We start from the raw sequence: 19,095 nt of genomic DNA, 5'->3' as shown, positions 1-19,095 counted from the left end.
ACCTCACTTCATAAACATGGAGAGATACATTCACTGCACCAAAATGAGATTGAGTGGTTGACCTCAATCTGGCAGTGTTGGAGCCAAGGAAAGCCCAGTCACTCTACTCTCCAAACTCCTTGGTGATCACAGACATTGTTTTTTTTTCCCTTTTCTTTATCTTTATCCTTACCTTTATCTGTTTTGAAAAATGGTCTTGCTCTCAGTACAGAGCAGTATTCCCATGGGGCACGCGTGGAAGTCAAACTTGCAAAGTTGCTGTAATGGTTGCCTTTTTAAGAATGGCTGTCTTGCTGGAAATGAGTATCTTCTTTTTGGATATGGCCTCCAATTGATTTCATCACCCTCAGGAGGTTATCCTCTCAGTTGCTCCAATGTGATAGAGAGGAATGTATATGTCATCATTCATTTCCAATCTGTGCTTTGAACGAGCTTGAAATCTGATTGTCTCACATTCAATGAGAGTTCCTCAGGGTCCGAAGTGGACCTTCTCCAGATTGGCACTGAAAACTAAACTTGACGACTTGTTGTGAAACTGTTACCAGACACAAGTGGAGGAATACGATAACATCTATTCGAAAGAAGAGTCATATTGGATCTGAAACATTAACTCTGTGACTCTCTCTGCAGCTGAGTTTCTTCAGCACATTCTGCATTTATTTAAAATCAATGTTGCTCCAACTCTTTGACTTCCAACAAAACATTTCATCCTTGAACATGAGAAGAATTAACAGTGTAGATTTACATTGTGTGCTGTTCTGAATTCATTAACATTTTACTGAATTAAAATTTAATGTTTATTTTACTGTTAAAAGCTACTGCTTTCTTAGAAGTGTAAGCATTTAGACTATTTGCTGGAATGTTATTACAGGTATAGTGTTTCAATTCCAGTTACCTGATATCTAAAATCCAGACATTTTTTAGGCTGCCAATATGAATATTAATTATTATTAGACAAGTAAAATGACTAATGGGCTGATTGGCTGGTTGTTAGATTTGTGGGGTACTGTGCTAACTAATTAACAGATTTGCATGTCTATTTTTTTCCCTTGCTAAATGTTTTGGGTGACTCTCGACCTAACCAAGCTGAAGCCATCAAGATGCTAAATCTAGCCTGGACTCAGTCCTGGGATTGCTCGTTTGAGATGCTGTGTCTCTATAACTAAATTTGTGTCCTTCACCATCAGTGATGGGGCCAAATGAATTCATTTCATTGCTTTCAATTATGAACTAGCCTGGCCGCTATAGTCATCAGTGTCTCACTCTAAGGCATGCCAGTCTTAATATTGTCCACCACACCTTGCTAGTGTTCGCTTTCCTATTCCACATAACGTTGTATGCAGGTTATTCTACCTCTTTCCATTTGTGAAAGATCCCTAAGCAGTCACAGTTGCCTTTGACTCGAATGCCTACTTATAACTTGAGAAGGCAGTATTTTATACTAATTTCATTTGTTATTTGGTTGTAATCTCCAGGTGAATAAACTAGAACGGGAAAAAGTACAAGAAGTGAAGCAAGTGCGGGAGCTGGAGCAACATAAGCAGACGGTGCTGACCACAGACCTTAAGGCTAAACTCCATGAAGAGAAAATGAAGGAGCTACAAACCGTCCGCGAGATCCTACTAAAGCAACACGAGCAGGAACTAGCCCGCGCAATCAAGATCAAAGACAGCGAAATTCAGCGACTCCAGTCCACTCTGAACATCCTACGGGATGGGGCAGCTGACAAAGTCAAGACTGCCCTGCTCAATGAAGCCAGAGAAGAAGCTCGGAAGGGATTTGACGTCGAACGCACCAAGCTGCAGCAGGAGATAGTGGAGCTGAAGTCCACGAAGAAGCAGGTGGAGGAATCCCTGAACTACGTCGTCCAGGCTGATAAGAAGAAAGCTGCTGAGCTGAGGAGCGCTCACCAGTCTCATCAGGACGAGATCACCAGAATCAAGAAGGAGTGTGAGAGAGACATTCGTAGGCTGGTAAGTGGAGAGGAACTGTCGGGGTTTTCTGCTGAAGATCCCAAGATTTGACTTAATCCCCTTCCCTTTATCAATTACAGTAGTTGAACCTTACTACAAATGCAAGATCAGCAGTCCTGTTACTCCATAGGGACCTTTAGGCATTAGGAGAAAGTGAGGACTGCAGATGCTGGAAATCAGAGTCAAAAAGTGTGGCGCTGGAAAAGCACAACCAGTCAGGCTGTATCCAAGGAGCAGGAGAGTCAACATTTAGTGCATAAACCTTTCGTCAGGGGCCCAAGGGGGTTGAGAGATAAATGGGAGAGGGCAGGGCTGGGAGCGAAGATATCTAGGAAGATGATAGGTAGATGAAGATGGGGAGTTTTGGTGATAGGTCGGAGCAGAGGGTGGAGCGGATCAGTGGGAAGGAAGATGGACAGGTAGGACAGTTAAAGAGGGCAGTGCCGAGTTGGAGGGTTGGATCTGGGATAAAGTGGGGGGGGGGAGATGAGGAAACATGTGAAATTGACATTGATTCCATATGATTGGAGGTTCCAAGGCAGAAAATGAGGTGTTCTCCTTCGAATCCTCCCACTTTATTCAGACCAAAGGGGTAACCACAGTCACCCACGTGGGCCCCAGCTATGCCTGCTTCTTCATGGGGTACAAGGAACAGTCTGTCTTCTGTAGTTACACTGGTACCATTCCCCACCTTTTCCTCCATTACGTCATTGACTGTATCGGTGCCACCTCGTGCTCCCAAGAGGAGAATGAACAGTTCATTAACTTCATGAACACCTTCCACCCTGATGGGGCCCATGTGGGTGCCCATGGTTAACCCTTTGGTCTGAATGAAGTGGGAGGATTCAAAGGAGAACACCTCATCTTCTGCCTTGGACCTTCCAGCGACACTGAATCAATGTCGATTTCACCAGTTTCTTCATCTCCCCTACCCCCACCTTATCCCAGATCCAACTCTCCAACCTGGCACTACCCACTTGAACTGTCCATCTTCCTTCCCACCTATCCACTTTTGGCCTTTAGCCATTAGGTGGGGAACAAACTGAGATTTGTAATGAAGAGATCACCGGACATAGGCCCAAGTAAAATTCTTTAAAGTTGGGTTACATTACTTGTTTTTTGTTAGATTTCAAACAAGTGCATATATTTTGTATGCATCTAATTATATTGTTTATAAATATACAAATGAAAGTAAAATAACTGCTTTTAAAAGAGCAGATGATCCTGCAAAATAATGAAATTAATCGTAACTAAACCTTCACTTTTCTGGGAAAGGCTTTAACGCAATGACCTGAATTTTAATCTGGAAGCAAATTCTGTGCAGGGGTGCAATGGGGTGTAGGGGCTGGATGGACGGTATGGTGATTCTAGGTTGGGGAACCCACAATGAGTGTCCTTCCAAATTTAACTGTAGTGCTTCTTCATGTCATGTGATTCTCTCCAGTTCCACTGCCTGAATGGCAGGCTGAGGGCCTTTGGCAAGGGACATCTGCACCACAGTATTAAAACCTTCCAGAGTAAGACAGTGAGAATGACAGAGATTGTGGGAGATCTGTGAGGAGGGTGTGGTAGAGTCCCAAATCAGAATGAGAGTGGGGGAGTATCCTTTTAAAACTATAATAGGTAAATGGCCAACAGACTTATTTGCAAGTAGGTTCTCATAGAAACATATAAAATAGAAACCGGAGTAGGTTACTCAGCCCTTTGATCATCCCCAATCATTCATTCTGATCATGGTCATCCAACTCAATAGCCTGCTTTCGCTTTTCCTTCCTGTCCTTTGATCCCTTTAGCCCCAAGTCATTCAACTCATTCTTGAATTGTACAATTGTGCCTCTTGCCCCAACCTCCCCAGAAGGAAAACTTGCAAATGATGCATTCTGGTCTGGCTTGTATACCTCGGTACAGTGCTCCAGTATAACTAGCACATTCATTTCTAATTATAATTTACTGCTTTATCCCTTTGGAGATGTGGGTTGGACCAATGCAAGGTTTGTTTGTTGTTCCAGGTGTTTTTGTATTTTAGTCTCTCTCACAGCCCCGAAAAGATGTGAAGATTCAGCCTGTATTTTCTAAGTTCTGCTATGCTAATTATGCATTAATCTGTTATGGGTAACCTTTGGGGAGGTGATGGGCTAGTGGTATTATTGCTGGACTGTTAATCCAGAGACCCATGTCATGTTCTGGTGACCTGGGCTTGAATCCCTCCACAGCAGATGGTGGAATTTGAATTCAATAAAAATCTGGAATTAAGAATCTGAAGAATACCATGAATCTATTGTCAGAAAAACCCAATCTGGTTCACTAATGTCTTTTAGGGAAGGAAATCTGCCATCCTTACCTGGTCTGGCCTACATGTGACTCCAGACCCACAGCAATGTGGTTGACTCTTAACTACCCTCTGGCAATTAGGGATAGGCAATAAATGCTACATAGCCAGTGACGCCTTCATCCTGTGAATGAATAACACAGGAATTTATGTAAACATAGCAAAAGAGTATTTCAAGTCCAACTATTCAGGGAATGATTAGTGTACAAAGAATTGCAGTTTTCAATAACATTCTAAGCCAGAACTTTCTCAAGGTTATCTTCCTCTGCTTGTTTATGGCCATACATTCCATGAAAATAAAAGTCCATAATTTTCTTCCCTAAACTCTTCCTCATTTATAATGTAATAACTAAGAATAGACTGAACTTATAGATCACATGCTGCAGTGTAAGGGAAAACAGGTTCCTGCCTCTCTAAGGACAGTACATCTTGATATAATCATTGTTGAAAGCTTAGTTAAGAAGTGACCTTTAAATAATCTTAGATAAAAGCTTAGTTAAGAAGTGGCACTTCCATTTACTGAAACCCTTTCACAGCTCCAGCTGTTGCCAACAGCAATTTGCATTTATATAGGTACTTTAATGTGACAAAACATGCCAAGGGTGCTTCATGACAACAGTTACTAAATAGAGTTTTATTCCAATCCATATAAGATAATATTAGGGCAAATAACCAAACTCTTGGCCAACAAGGTGATTTTACGGAGTGTCTTAAATGAGGAAAGGCAGAGAAGTTGAGGAGCTTAGAATTTCAGAGTTTAGGACCGGGATAATGGAAAGGATATCTGTCAGTTGTGATGTGGTGGCAGTTAAATTACTAGAAATGGAAGCATTGAAGAAAATGCAAAGGGGGTTTACAAGAAGGATACCAGAACTGAGAGACCATTATCAGAAAAGACTGGAGATCTTTTCTGTAAAAGAGAAAAGACTAAGAGGTGACCTGAAGGGGTTCTTTAAAATTCTGAAAGGGTTTGATGGGGTAGACATTAAGATATTTTCACTTGTGGATGAGTTCAAAACTAGATGACATAAATACATCAGTCACTAAGGAATCCAGTATGAATTAGATGGGAAAAGGATTATAGAAAGCATAATTGCCAACAGAAATCTGTTGTGACATTATTCCTGTTTTGAAATTATAAAATTTTATCTATTTCTCTCTAACTGTCAAGTGTTGCTCAGCTACTTGCGGAACGTTTCAGAGAACACCTCTGGACCACCCGGACCAACCAACCCAACCAACCCGTGGCTCAACACTTCAACTCCCCCTCCCACTCCACCAAGGATATGCAGGTCCTTGGACTCCTCCATCGCCAGACCATAGCAACACGATAGCTGGAGGAAGAGCGCCTCATCTTCCGCCTAGGAACCCTCCAACCACAAGGGATGAACTCGGATTTCACCAGTTTCCTCATTCCCCCTCCCCCCACCTTGTCTCAGTCAAATCCATCGAACTCAGCACCGCCTTCCTAACCTGCAATCTTCTTCCTGACCTCTCCGCCCCCACCCCAGTCTGACCTATCACCCTCACCTTGACCTCTTTCCACCTATCACATTTCCGACGCCCCTCCCAGCTATTATAAAACTCCAGCTGCATTTTATGTTAGGTGTGAGGTCTCCATGATGCAATGGAAAAGTGAATTGAGTTTTCTACACTGGGGAGAATGAATCATTATGATCTTTTGACACAATTTAGATAATTTGGTATAGTGTGGCTAATAAAGTGCTCAGTCGGAGGGAAAGTATTTAAGTCGGCAGCTTCGGAAATGATCTCCCTGAGTGCTGGGGAGGACCTGCTGTGCTGTTCCAGCAATAAAGTTTCTCCATGATGCAATGGAAAAGTGAATTGAGTTTTCTACAGTGGGGAGAATGAATCATTATGATCTTTTGACACAATTTAAATAATTTGGTATAGTGTGGCTAATAAAGTGCTCAGTCGGAGGGAAAGTATTTAAGTCGGCAGCTTCGGAAATGATCTCCCTGAGTGCTGGGGAGAGGACATTGTCCAGATATCTCTTCTTCAGCGATGTAGCTAAATTAAATCCTTACCCAGACCTCAGGAAATAACTCACAGCAAAACTAAAAATAAGTTACTGAAAACTAACAATATTACTGACAGGTAGTGCGGTATAGCTACTCAAAAGGAATTCCAGAGAGAAAACCAGGTGAAATGCTCACATGTGTAGATTTTGAAAATACAGTTTGTAGGAATAATTACATGTATTGCAGGAGCCATTCCAAAGAGATCACAGCAAGGCTATGCACCTTTGGTTGAAAGGGAAAGCCTGCTTATTGTAGTAGAACGAAGCAAAGATTTTGAGAAACAGAACTAAGAGAATTACAGTATCACTTATACTCTTGTTACTTTTATATGATGGGAGATGCCTGTATTGAGATTATTACTCAGTGGCCTGAGATATCAAATGGAGTGCTGTGTCCCATGAAGCAATGTGTTTCATGGGCCTGGGTCTCATGGCAAGGAACATTCAAAGGCTGACTAAATAGGCAGAGTCACAAAGTGTGGCACTGGAAAACCACAGCAGGTCAGGCAGCATCCGAGGAGCAGGAGAGTCGACGTTTCGGGCATAAGCCCTTCATCAGGAATGTCTGATGAAGGGCTTATACCCGAAACGATTACTCTCCTGTTCCTCGGATGCTGCCTGACCTGCTTGGTTTTCCAGCGCCACACTTTTTTACTCTGATCTCCAGCATCTGCAGTCCTCACTTCCTCCTAACTAAATGAGCAGGTGAAAGGCAGACGGACTTTAATGTAGAGATTGGTAAAGTGATGCATTTTGGCAAAAGAGATAGAGAAAGCCAATATGGACGTAATGGCACATTTCTTAAAAAACTGCAGGACTAGAAGGATCTGGGGGGCAAATTTGTATTGATTGTTGAAGATGGCAGAATACACTGTCAGAGTGGTCAGCAAAACACATGGGATGTTTTCAATAGAGATATTGAGTACAAAAGAAGGAAGAGTATGTCATCACGATCTATACTGCACAAAGTTTGAACACGTCCAAAACTCATCCAGCCAGAATGTACCTTCCTCACCGCCCTCCTTTATTTCCCCATCCCTCAAAATGTCGATTCCAAAATCTTTGTCTTTGTTTTCAAATCCCTCCGAAGACTCTCTGATCATTACTCAGCAATTTCGTCCAACACCTGTCTTTTAACTTTATGATTCTGGTCTCTAATATATTCTGTCCTTCATGTATTTGCAGTATTGGTGGCAGATTTTTGAAGCTTTCTTTGTTTACTCTCTATAGCTCCCTCCCTAACTCTTCCTATCAGTTCTTCTTTCCTCATCCTTGAAAGCATCCATAAATGATGCCTACCATGAACTGTTTCAGTGTTTACCCTGTATTAATTTCTATATGAAGCACCACAAAATCTTGATTCTAATAAGTTATTGCAATAGATAACCACAGTCTTGCATAATATGTTATTTCATATGCAGTAACACTCAGCCACTGAGAGAAGGTAATTAGTGGTAATTTCCCTAGCTCTGAACCAGAGTTCAAGTCCCACCTCAGGACTTGGTGGTCACAGAAGGTGTGTAGTTATGTGGCTGATTAACTTGATAATAGATCTGTAAATTCTTCCAACACAACTTGGCAGGTGATAACAGTGGGAAGGATTACTGGTTAGCATAGAACCAGATGGTAGCTGCAGTGCAACAGCCTCCTGACATTAAAAGATTTCCTGCACAGGTTCATGCCATAAGCAAGTGCCATCTTTGTTCCAAAGGACTGTGGTAAGCCACCACTGGCACATAGTAGCTCTCAAATTATTGTACAGGAGCAAGAATAACACATATCTCTGTTCTTGCAGTGCCGGTTATAAATGTCTAAGCTAATGGCTAACATCAACCATTCCAACCAGAATCTTTACCTACCCTCAAATGTCCTCCCTCCTCAGGGTGTGAGGGAATTTTTAAATTTAGGATTGCGATTCCCACCAAAGTTTGTATTTAAATATAGAAATGGAAGATTCAGGGTTCAATGTGTGAATGCTAAATACCAAAGCCACACATTGCATTTCAGTTAAGAAAGCAGTTATTTTGCTGTCCAGCTGGACTTATTATTAAGATGTGGAATACTTCTTTGAGTAGCACTAAATAAGATTGATCCATCCCAACTTATCATCAGAGTGACAAAATGTGGATTCAAATTACTTCTCATGGCTTCTGTTCAAAATTCCTCGACATGCAATTACCGTGGGAATAAATAATAGTGTTTGAACCGGTTTTGTTCTTATTTGAGGAAGATCCAAATGTTGCTGCTTCAAATCATTATGTTGCCTGGCACAATGTTTTGTTGCTAGGCAACATGGAGGAAAATGGGACAGGAAGGCTTACATCCATTGCCTTAATGACTGAGGTTTGACTTGTCCACCCAAGCAGAGGAGACTGCTGGCTGCCTGTTCACTGTCCTAGTCGCCGTGTAAATGGTGAGGTTCAGGTGGGGTGAAGGAACCAGCCACCAGTCCAGCAAAGAAAGGAGAACGGTGATAGGACCTGTGTACTGTGTGCACTGTAAAGTATTATGTAATTTTATGCAGGTTTATATACCACAATAGCTACTTCGGGTCTAACCCCATCGACATGTGCTTCCAATTCATTTTTCCTCCTATTTATCAGCTTCCCCTTACACACACCTACACAGTGTGTCTCGACTACTCTCCATGACCGTGTTTAACTTGCTAGTCAGCATCTGGGTAAAAATGGATCTCCTCAATTCCCTATTAGATTTATTAGTGACCACTGTATATTAATGGTTCCCAGTTCTGGTCTCAACTGCAAGTGGAACCATTTATTACCCTACCTAAACCCCATGATAATCTTGAAAATTTCTAGCAGTTCTCCCATAGGTCTAATTCTCTCAGGAAAATGTGAGGCAAAGTGGATCAAGTGGGCAATTCTCTTCTATTTTAAGTGTATTTTTAGTGGCCCTATGCTTCATGGAAAACCTTCTAAATCTTAAAAAGATTTTTGCACCTTTTTTGCCCTGTTTATCAGTCCTCACACTCCTGGTGCTGCAGCACTGCTTGTATTTCCTTCTTTGGCAGCAGTTGGCTCTCCTTGTGTCTGATGTCCTCCCTTATAGGTAATGGTCAGCAGCCCATGTATATGGATGGACCAATGGATGGAAACTCTATACTGACATCTCCGATTCCCTCCTCAAGAAGGAGAAGATCAACCTAGGATTGATCTACCAAAAGAATTACAGTGTCATTTTAGGGTCACGCCAGTTGAAAGGTGGATAAAAGTCTCTTCTTAGGCAGCCCTTGCAATCATGAATGACTTGTTTCCATGATGACTTCAATAGATGACTGACAGGTTCAAGGAGTGGTCTGTGGACTCTGCCACACTTGGGGAAGGTGGTGCTTTAAAGCTCAGGAAGTGGATTGTGTGAAAGTTTGTTCACTCTCTCCAATACCTCGACCACCTCTATGTTCTCCTGACCAAGTCTCTCGATGTCTTTGGTACCTTCCCCAAATGAACGTTCTCCATTGTAGTCAGTTGCAAGCTGGGATTCCCACAAGCTGGCTCAGATGTTTGATTTTTTCAGGAATGCTTTGAAGACATCCCTGAAGCCAATCCCTGAGAAGTGATAAATGCCATTTTTTTTAACTAGGTCAGTTAGTTGGAGTTGGTTGTCAGAAAGATACACTCAACAATAGTTTGAACGCATTTTTAGTGCTATTAATAGGAAATACATGCCGAGATACCTCTATGTATAAATGCAAGGACACACCTATTTGCCTATGGAACAATGAGTGCTCTTCGCAAGTTATTATTTGTGCAGTGCATTGTGTCACAAAGTACTAACTAAATGCAGGGTTTATTGATGTCTTAATATTCTTCCACAGTAGTATGAAGTCATCCTGGGCTCAGTCAGCTCAGGTGATTCAGAAACACAAAATATTAAATGATTTCATGATTTCAATCTATAAATTTGCTCACCACTTTGGTGTGAACTGAACATGCAATATTCCATGCAGCGTATACAGACAGTTAATTCCTATGACCTGCTAATTATCTGATGACTGCTATAATATGATCAGAAACCTACAGTCATTTCAAGGCCAGGTTCAGTTGAAAGCTGAATTCGCAGGAGAACGTAAAGGACGATTATTTCATTTCAGTGCTCCCAGTGCACTCCAGGAGTACATTACCGGAAAAGCCCCCGATTTTCTGTCAACTAAAATTAATTTCCAAGCATACATTTCCAGTGATTGGTGCATGAAGCAGAAATCTCCCTGAGGGTTCTGCAGCACATTAGTGACAATAAAATTAAAAGTACAGCAGTGATGTATTGACTCAAGAGGTGCAAGTGTAAAAAAATACTTACATATGCTTCTTTTCATTGACATTTATTAGCTTTGTTCCCTCCCTTTTTCTGGTACATTCATTCATGTTTTTCAGTAACGTTTAATGGTGTCAATTCTAACCTTAAAACTAAAGAAGTGATCTCAGAAGTACATTTGTGAAATCAGTCTCATTTTTAACCTTTTAGAGTGCAGCTCAAGTCTTGTAGATGAACCATGAAGTCTGATGACTTCCTGATGACTTTGTGGATCCATATGTGTTATGTTTCTGAGAGGTTTAAACTAAACGTATCATGGAGTTAATAAAAATGACAAACTAATTCCTAAATTAACCAGCTAATATTCCAAAAGAATATGAAAACTCTTGTAAACATAGCATCAAGCAGTCGTAGCCCTGACTCCCTGTAAGAGAATGCTTCATGTTGTATTCATTTATAGTCACTTTGTGTGGAATTTAAGTGTAAGAGCTGCAGCTCCCTGTATTTATTATCAAGAAATGTGTACATTCTGGAGTTCTTAGTGAGGCCAATTATTATTCTTTCAGCACCATGGTAATTTGTAGACTTAAATAGGTCCTCAGGGCAAGATATCATTTTCATGTTAATAGAAATACACGTTAGAATTCTTAGATGTTGGTTCCTTTCTTGGGTACTTATGGTGTTTCCTTCAAATGTCGAGGCATTTGGCTATGGACTAAGTGTAGATTACTATGATTTGACAATACTAGGTTATAGTCCAACAGGTTTATTTGGAAGCACTAGCTTTTGAATCTGCATCTTCATCAGGCGGTTGAGGATATTTCTGTCTTTCCTGTTTAGTTCCTTCATTTCCACTGCATTTTCATATTGGCGAGCCCACCATTTCAGACATCTATAGACACCTCATGTTATTTACTGACCTGACTGTAACAGCAACATGGTTAAAAAGTGCAAAAAGAGGAGCTGAGACATGGATGAAATTTTTGTGATGCTGAACTCAGATTTTAAAAGTCAGTACATAGTAAAAGGGTAGAAAAGGACTAAGGGAGTGATAACATACACAGTTCGAGGTGCAGGAGGGATTGAGTTTATGTTGGAAATGTTGCAATAGTCAGGTCAGTGACACTTGGCTAATTCTGTGAGAACAGAGATGATAGGTGTTACATGTATTTTTAACAGACAGATTGCTGTAAACTGGAGTGCTGGAGGTGTATGACAGTAAGTGATTAAAATGGTAGCACTGTGATGCCTGCTTCATGTCCTTGAATTTTCAAAGACCTAAGACATTGTGGCATTCATAAAACAGTTACAGAAACATTTTCTAATGGAATAGAATCCCTACAGTGTGGATACAGGCCCTTCAGCCCAACAAGTCCACATCTACCCTTTGAAGAGTAACCCACCCAGACCCATTCCCCTACCCTATATTTACTGTGGGCAATTTAGCTTGGCCAATTCACTTAATCTGCACATCTTTGTGATTCTGAGAGGAAACCCACAGGGAGAATGTGCAAACTCTACACAGACAGATGCCTGAGGCTAGAATTGAACCTGGGTTCCAGGCACTGTGAGGCAGTAGTGCTAACCACTGAACCACCGTGCCACCCCACAGTTTATTCCACAGTCAATTGAGTGACCTTTGCATGTGAGCTTTACACAGTAGTTCAGGTGTCGAGGTGTTCTGTAAAATCTAATCTTGTTAATACTCCATGCAGTCTTTTTTCTCAAATCAGTTGGGATAACTGTAAGTCCCTTTCCCTCTTCATTTCAAGAGGGCACTTGACTGTTCTAAAATACATAGGACAATTTGATTTTGGATTTAACATTTTCCATCATTTATGTAATGGTGTCTATCCCAGCATAAACATTTATTAGATTCCCTACAGTGTAGAAACAGGCCCTTCATCCCAACCAATCCACACTGACCCTCCGAAGAGTATCCCACCCAGAACCATTTGCCTCTGACTAATGCACCTAACACTATGGGCAATTTAGCATGGCCAATTCACCTGACCCGCACATCTTTGGACTGTGGGAGGAAACCGGAGCACCCGGAGCAAACCCACACAACCAAGGGGAGAATGTGCAAACTCCACACAGACAGTCACCCGAGGCTGTATTGAACCTGGGACGCTGGTGCTGTGAGGCAGCAGTGCTAACCACTGAGCCACCGTGCCGCAAACCACTAAGCCACCGTACCATAAGATTTTAAGAGAATGGGCCCTCTTTTTGGGATTTAACACACATTCCTTACCAGGAGGCTACATTGTTTGGAGTCAACTCTGTTGGTGTTGCTCATGAAAAGTTTCACTTACGTGGAATCTTCATGTTGAAAACATATCAACGAGCTTGAGGGAGGCACAATAAAGTAAAAAAACGAGCTTGATAAACTTACATTGAAAATGTTTGTCTAATCATAATATTCACTTGTAAACATTAACAATCCATAACCGAAACTTTCATTCAATTGTTTTGCACATTTATGAGGGATTGCAAGCCAGAATAAAGATCCACTTGGATCCTTAACCTTTAACCTTCCCTGCTATCCAATGTGGTGGGGCTGTGTTACATATTCCCTATAACCTGCTGGTGAGCATTTAGATCACAAGGGATCAGAATGCCCTGCAATGTGCTGTACTGAGCCCTGCAAAAAGTTGCAGCCCAGGAGCTCAGGAGACATCCGCATTTCAACAATAAGACAATTGCAATTTCCTACTTTTTAGTGAGGATATCATGGGCATGAAGACCAGTTCCTAGAGTCAGAGAATTGGACAGTTTTAATGGGGAGACTGAGATGCTATGCAATAGAAACAGGAAGTGCTGCAGAAACTCATTAGGTTCAACAGCATCTGTGGAAAGAGAAAGGGGGTTAGTGCTTTTTATCTGGTATGGCTTTATCAGAACTGGAAGTGGTTAGAAAAGTGTGTTATTTATGTAAGTCGGAAGGGGAGCAGGACCAAGTGGAGTATTTTGATAAGGAGCGCAGAGCCAAAGACAAAGGGCTTGCCAATGGAAGATAGAGATGTAAAAAGGTGAAAATGAAGGTGTGAAAAGAAGAAAATTGGTTCACTTTGCTGAGGAAGGTAAACAAGATGCATGTGCGTGTTTGGTCGGTGCTGGGGGGGAGGGCGGGAGGTGCAAGCGGAAGGAGGGATTGTTAGAAGAATGTTTCAAATTTTCAGAGATCATGCTCTGAAGTTGTGGGATTCAGTATTGAGCCATGGATGCTATAAAGTGCTGAAGTGGAACATGGTTAGATGTTCCTCCAGCTTGCACTGAGCTCCGTTGGAATAATGTAGATGGCCCAGTTCAGAAATGTTGACATGGGAGCGTGGTGGTTTATTGAAATGGCAAGCAACTGGTAGATAAGGGTCATTTCTACAGAGAGAAATATATCAGCCTTAAAACTCTGTTTCTCTCTCCACAGATGCTGCCACACCTCTGATAAATTTCTCTGGCATTTTCTGTTTTTATTTCAGGTTTTCAGCATCTGCAGTATTTTGCTTCTATGTGAGATGTTTTCCTGCTGGAAAAGTTTACAGACATATAGGAAAGGTCAAATTTGACCAGAATATTTTAGTTTAATTGCTTGCCACATGTTTCATGAAATGTTTTTTTAGATTAGATTAGATTACATTAGATTACATTACAGTGTGGAAACAGGCCCTTCGGTCCAACAAGTCCACACCGACCCGCCGAAGCGTAACCCACCCATACCCTTACATTTACCCCTTTACCTAACACTACGGGCAATTTAGCGTGGCCAATTCACCTGACCTGCACATCTTTGGAGTGTGGGAGGAAACCGGAGCACCCGGAGCAAACCCACGCAGACACGGGGAGAACGTGCAAACGCCACACAGTCAGTCGCCTGAGGCGGGAATGTTTGTGTTTTAACTTCTATGATAGATAGCCTAGATGAATCAACAGCAAAATAATTAAGGATATTGATTGAGCAGCAGCGCCACAGTCTTTGAGTTGTCCTTTCAACAGCCATGGTTTAGAGGGCCTACAAATCATTAGAATCCAATTTTGTCATTCAACACATAATTACTTATTACCTACAGACTGTTATTGAAGGATTGTTAATGAAAAGGTCGCACTTTTTAACAGTTAAAGATCACACAACACCAGGTTATAGTCCAACAGGTTTAATTGGAAGCTAGTGCTATAACCTGATGTTATGTGACTTTTAACTTTGTACACCTCAGTCCAACACTGACATCTCCAAATCATCACTTTTTAATATTGTGAATAATTTTCTTTTCCAATGTCAGACATTGTTTTCTGAGTATTAACTTAATAAATATTAGAAATACTGGTGCAATCTGCTCCTTTTTAATCCATAATCCTTGCTTAAACAATTTACATTTATATTCAAAGACATTGTACTATTCTCATGATTTATCAAAAGAGCAAACAAAGGTAATGGCATCAGTGCTATTTTTTCATCAGTAACCAGCCAGTTTCACCAAAACAATGGTGCTGCATGGTGGCTCAGTGGTTAGCACTGCTGCCTGACAGTGCTAGGGATCCAGGTTTGATTCCACCCTAGGGTAACTGCCTGTGTGGAGTTTGCATGTTCGCCCATGTTTTCATGGACTTCCTCCGGCTGCACCAGTTTCCTCCCACAGTCCAAAGATGTACAGGTTAGGTGGATTGGATATGGAAAATTGCCCATAGTGTGCAGGATAGATGGGTTAACCATGGGAAATGCGGGGTAAGATAGAGGATGGGTCTGGGTGGGCTGCTCTTTGGAGGATTGGTGTGGACTCGAAATGCCTGCTCCCACACTGTAGGGCTTTTATTTTTAAAACATGCACCTATAATTTTTTAGATTAGATTACTTACAGTGTGGAAACAGGCCCTTTGGCCCAACAAGTCCACACCGACCTGCCGAAGCACAACCCACCCAGACCCATTCCCCTACACCTAACACTACGGGCAATTTAGCATGGCCAATTCACCTAACCTGCACATTTTTGGACTGTGGGAGGAAACCGGAGCACCCGGAGGAAACCCACGCAGACACAGGGAGAATGTGCAAACTCCACACAGACAGTCGCCTGAGGCAGGAATTGAACCCGGTCTCTGGCGCTGTGAGGCAGCAATGCTAACCACTGAGCCACCGTGCCACCCACTAATCAGTAGTAGTGTTCCTACGTCTGAGCTGGAGGACTGGAATCAAGTCCCATCTGCTCCAGAGTTGTGTAATTATGGCTGATTAGAAATATCTAGAAAGGAAACTAGTGAGAAATAAGTACAACATATGAAGGTAGGTAATAACTATCTCCGCTGAGTGAGAATGTAATACCTCCCATGACATTCACTGATATAACCATCACTGAATCCAATAACATCAATGTCCTGGGGGTCACCCTCGACTAGGAAGTATATAACATTGCAGCTACTAAAGCAGGCCAGAGGGTGGGAATTCTGCAGCAAGTGCCTCATCTGTTGATTCCCCAAAACCTGTTGGCCATCTACAAGATATAAGTCAGGAGTGTGTTGGAATTCTGTCCAGTTGCTTGATTGGGACCTGTTCCAATAACACTCAGGATTGTTCCAAGACAGATCAACCTGTTTAATTAGTACATTCACCACATGGACTGCAATGGTTCATAAAGGCCCACCACCAATCTCTCAAGGCCACCTGGAGGTGGGCAATGAATGCTGGCCTTGCCAGTGATGTCCATAACTCCAGAATCAATAAAGCACAAATGAAAAGAGCCAGAGGAGAAAGAAAACAAACAAGCCATCACATAGAAAGAAATAATGTGGAATGAACATTAGGTTTTTTAAAAATAAAAGCAAAATACTGCAGATGCAGGAAATCTGAAGCAAACACAGAAAACTCTGGTGATATTTAGCATATCTAGCAGCATCTATGGAGAGAGAAATGGGGTTTAATGTTTTGAGTCTGATTTGACTTTTTTTTCAAAACTGGGTTCTTATTCTTCAGAATCAGTGCCGAAGAAGCATTATATCAAGCTCGACATGTTAACTTGGTTTTTCGCTTCACAGCTGCTACCAGATTTGCTTTCCCCAACATTTTGTTTCAGACTTTTGTTTCCTGCTGACATCCAAAGCAAGCATCCCCAGCATTCTTGAAAGGCATTTTCTTTGATGTTAGTACAAAGTGGATCTTTATCTAGGGATTCTGGAACAAGCTTTTGACCTAATGCTCATGCCACCTTGAAGTCCCTTGATTCCTTCCACTATAGCATCGCTTGCCTTGGCCCCTGGATCAAATCATCTATTGTTGAAACCCTCTCCCCTACCTTTGTTACCTCTAATTTGACTACTCCAAAAGAATTCCTCATTGATTTCCCATTGTCTAGTCTCTGTAAGCTTGAGATCATCTAACACTTTGCTGCACATGTCGTAATTCTACTAAGACCTGTGTGCTCACAAACCTACCTTGGCTCCTGGCCAAGCAATGCCTTCATTTCATAACTGTACTCCTCGTTTTCTAGTTTCCCTGTAGGTTTGCCCCTTCTGATATCTACAATTTCCTCTATCCCACAACCTTCCAAGACATCAATGTTTTTCTAATTCTGTCCTCTTGTATATTCCCAATCCTAATTGTCCCACTGTTGGTGGTTGTACATTCAGTTGCCTGAGTCCAGAGCCCTAGAATCCTTTCTGCCTCAATTTCTGCTTTAAGATGGAGTTTAATCGGGACAAATGGAAAGTGATGCATTTTGGAAATCTAATGCAGGAGGGAAGTATACAGTAAATGGCAGAACCCTTCCGAGCATCAACATACTGAGGGATCTAGGCCTCAAGCCTGTGGTAAAACAAGTGAGTAAGTGGTCAAGAGGGCAAATGGTTGCTTGCCTTCATTGTTTGGGGCATAAAGATTAAAGATTAACAAGTCATGTTGTAGCTGTATAGAATTTTAGCTAGGCCACATTTGGAATACTGTATATGATTCTGGTCACCACACTGCCAGAATGATGTGGAAGGTTTGGAGAGGGTTTACCAGGATGTTGTCTAGTTTGGAAGGTGTTAGATATGAGGAGAGATTGAACAAACTTTGTTTGTTTTCACTTAAACATTGAAGAGTGAGGGTAACCTGATAGAGATTTACAAAATTATGAGAGTCAAGGATAGAATAAATATTCAGAGTCTTTTTCCCAGGGTAGAAATGTCAATTACTTGAAGACATAGATTTAAGGCAAAATGGGTAAGTTTAAAGGAGATGTAAGAAGCACTTTTTTTTTTACACAGAGGATGGTAAGTGCCAGGAATGTGCTGCCAGAGCAAGTGGTGGAGGTAGAAACAAAAACAATAAGAGGCATCTTGACAGATATATGAATAGAAAGGGAATAGAGGGATGCAGACTACACAGAGGTGAAAGGTGTTTAGTTGAGAAAGGCATTATGTGTCAGCATGGTCTTGATGGGCTGAAGGGCCTGGTCCTGTGCTGTACTTCTACTTTAAGCTGTGCTCTACTTTAAATCATTTCTTAAAAACTTATTTTCTACAAAGGGATTGATCACCTGACTTAACATCTTCTTATGTGACTCGGTGTTCAACTTTGTTTCATAATGCATTTAGGGATGTTTCATTATGTTAAAGGTGTTATGTATTTCTAGGCTGTTATTGTTGATTTCCCAGCTGTTTTGATGAGGTACAGTTTGAATTCACCTGGACAGTCTCAGATTCCTCCCTTCCCTTCCTCGACCTTTCTATTTCTATCTCAGGCAAACGAAACAACACGGACATCCACTACAAACCGACCGACTCCCACAGCTACCTGGACTACACCTCCTCCCACCCTGCCCCGTGTAAAAACGCCATTCCATTCTCCCAATTCCTTCGTCTCCGCCGCATTTGCTCCCAGGAGGACCAGTTCCAAAAACGTACAACCCAGATGGCCTCCTTCTTCAAAGACCGCAATTTTCCCCCCCGACGTGGTCGACGATGCCCTCCACCGCAGCTCTTCCACTTCCCGCTCCTCCGCCCTTGAGCCCCGCCCCTCCAACCGCCACCAGGACAGAACCCCACTGGTCCCCACCTACCACCCCACCAATCCCCATGTACAGCGCATCATCCGCCGTCACTTCCGCCACCTCCAAACAGACCCAGCACCAAGGATATATTTCCCTCCCCTCCCCTATCAGCTTTCCGTAGAGACCACTCCCTCCGCGACTCCCTTGTCAGATCCACACCCCCCACCGACCCAACCACCACTCCCGGCACCTTCCCTTGCAACCGCAGGAGGTGCAACACTTGCGCCCACACCTCCCCCCTCACTTCTCTCCAAGGCCCCAAAGGAAACTTCCATATCCGCCACAGATTCACCTGCACCTCCACCCACATCATCTACTGCATCCGCTGCAGCCGGTGTGGCCTCCTCTATATTGGGGAGACAGGCCGCCTACTTGCGGAGCGATTCAGAGAGCACCTCTGGGCCACCCGGACGAACCAACCCAACCACCCTGCAGCATCCGCTGCACCCGATGTGGCCTCCT

General features: G+C 42.3%; 1 protein-coding gene across 3 annotated transcripts in view; it reads left to right on the top strand.

Moving 5' to 3' along the window:
• The window catches only part of LOC122539414 (janus kinase and microtubule-interacting protein 1-like), a 209,214-nt gene that overhangs the window by 36,417 nt on the left and 153,702 nt on the right, over positions 1 to 19,095 (top strand). For all 3 annotated transcript variants that reach the window (XM_043674230.1, XM_043674229.1, XM_043674231.1), the window contains exon 3: positions 1,476 to 1,973. In XM_043674230.1, coding sequence (XP_043530165.1) covers positions 1,476 to 1,973 — 498 coding nt within the window. The remainder of the gene's footprint in view (positions 1 to 1,475; positions 1,974 to 19,095) is intronic.

The sequence above is a fragment of the Chiloscyllium plagiosum genome, chromosome 32 (assembly GCF_004010195.1).
Source record: "Chiloscyllium plagiosum isolate BGI_BamShark_2017 chromosome 32, ASM401019v2, whole genome shotgun sequence".
NCBI classification, from domain to species: Eukaryota; Metazoa; Chordata; class Chondrichthyes; order Orectolobiformes; family Hemiscylliidae; genus Chiloscyllium; species Chiloscyllium plagiosum.
Note: the sequence above shows the minus strand (reverse complement) of the source record. Positions and strands in the feature narration are given on the sequence as shown.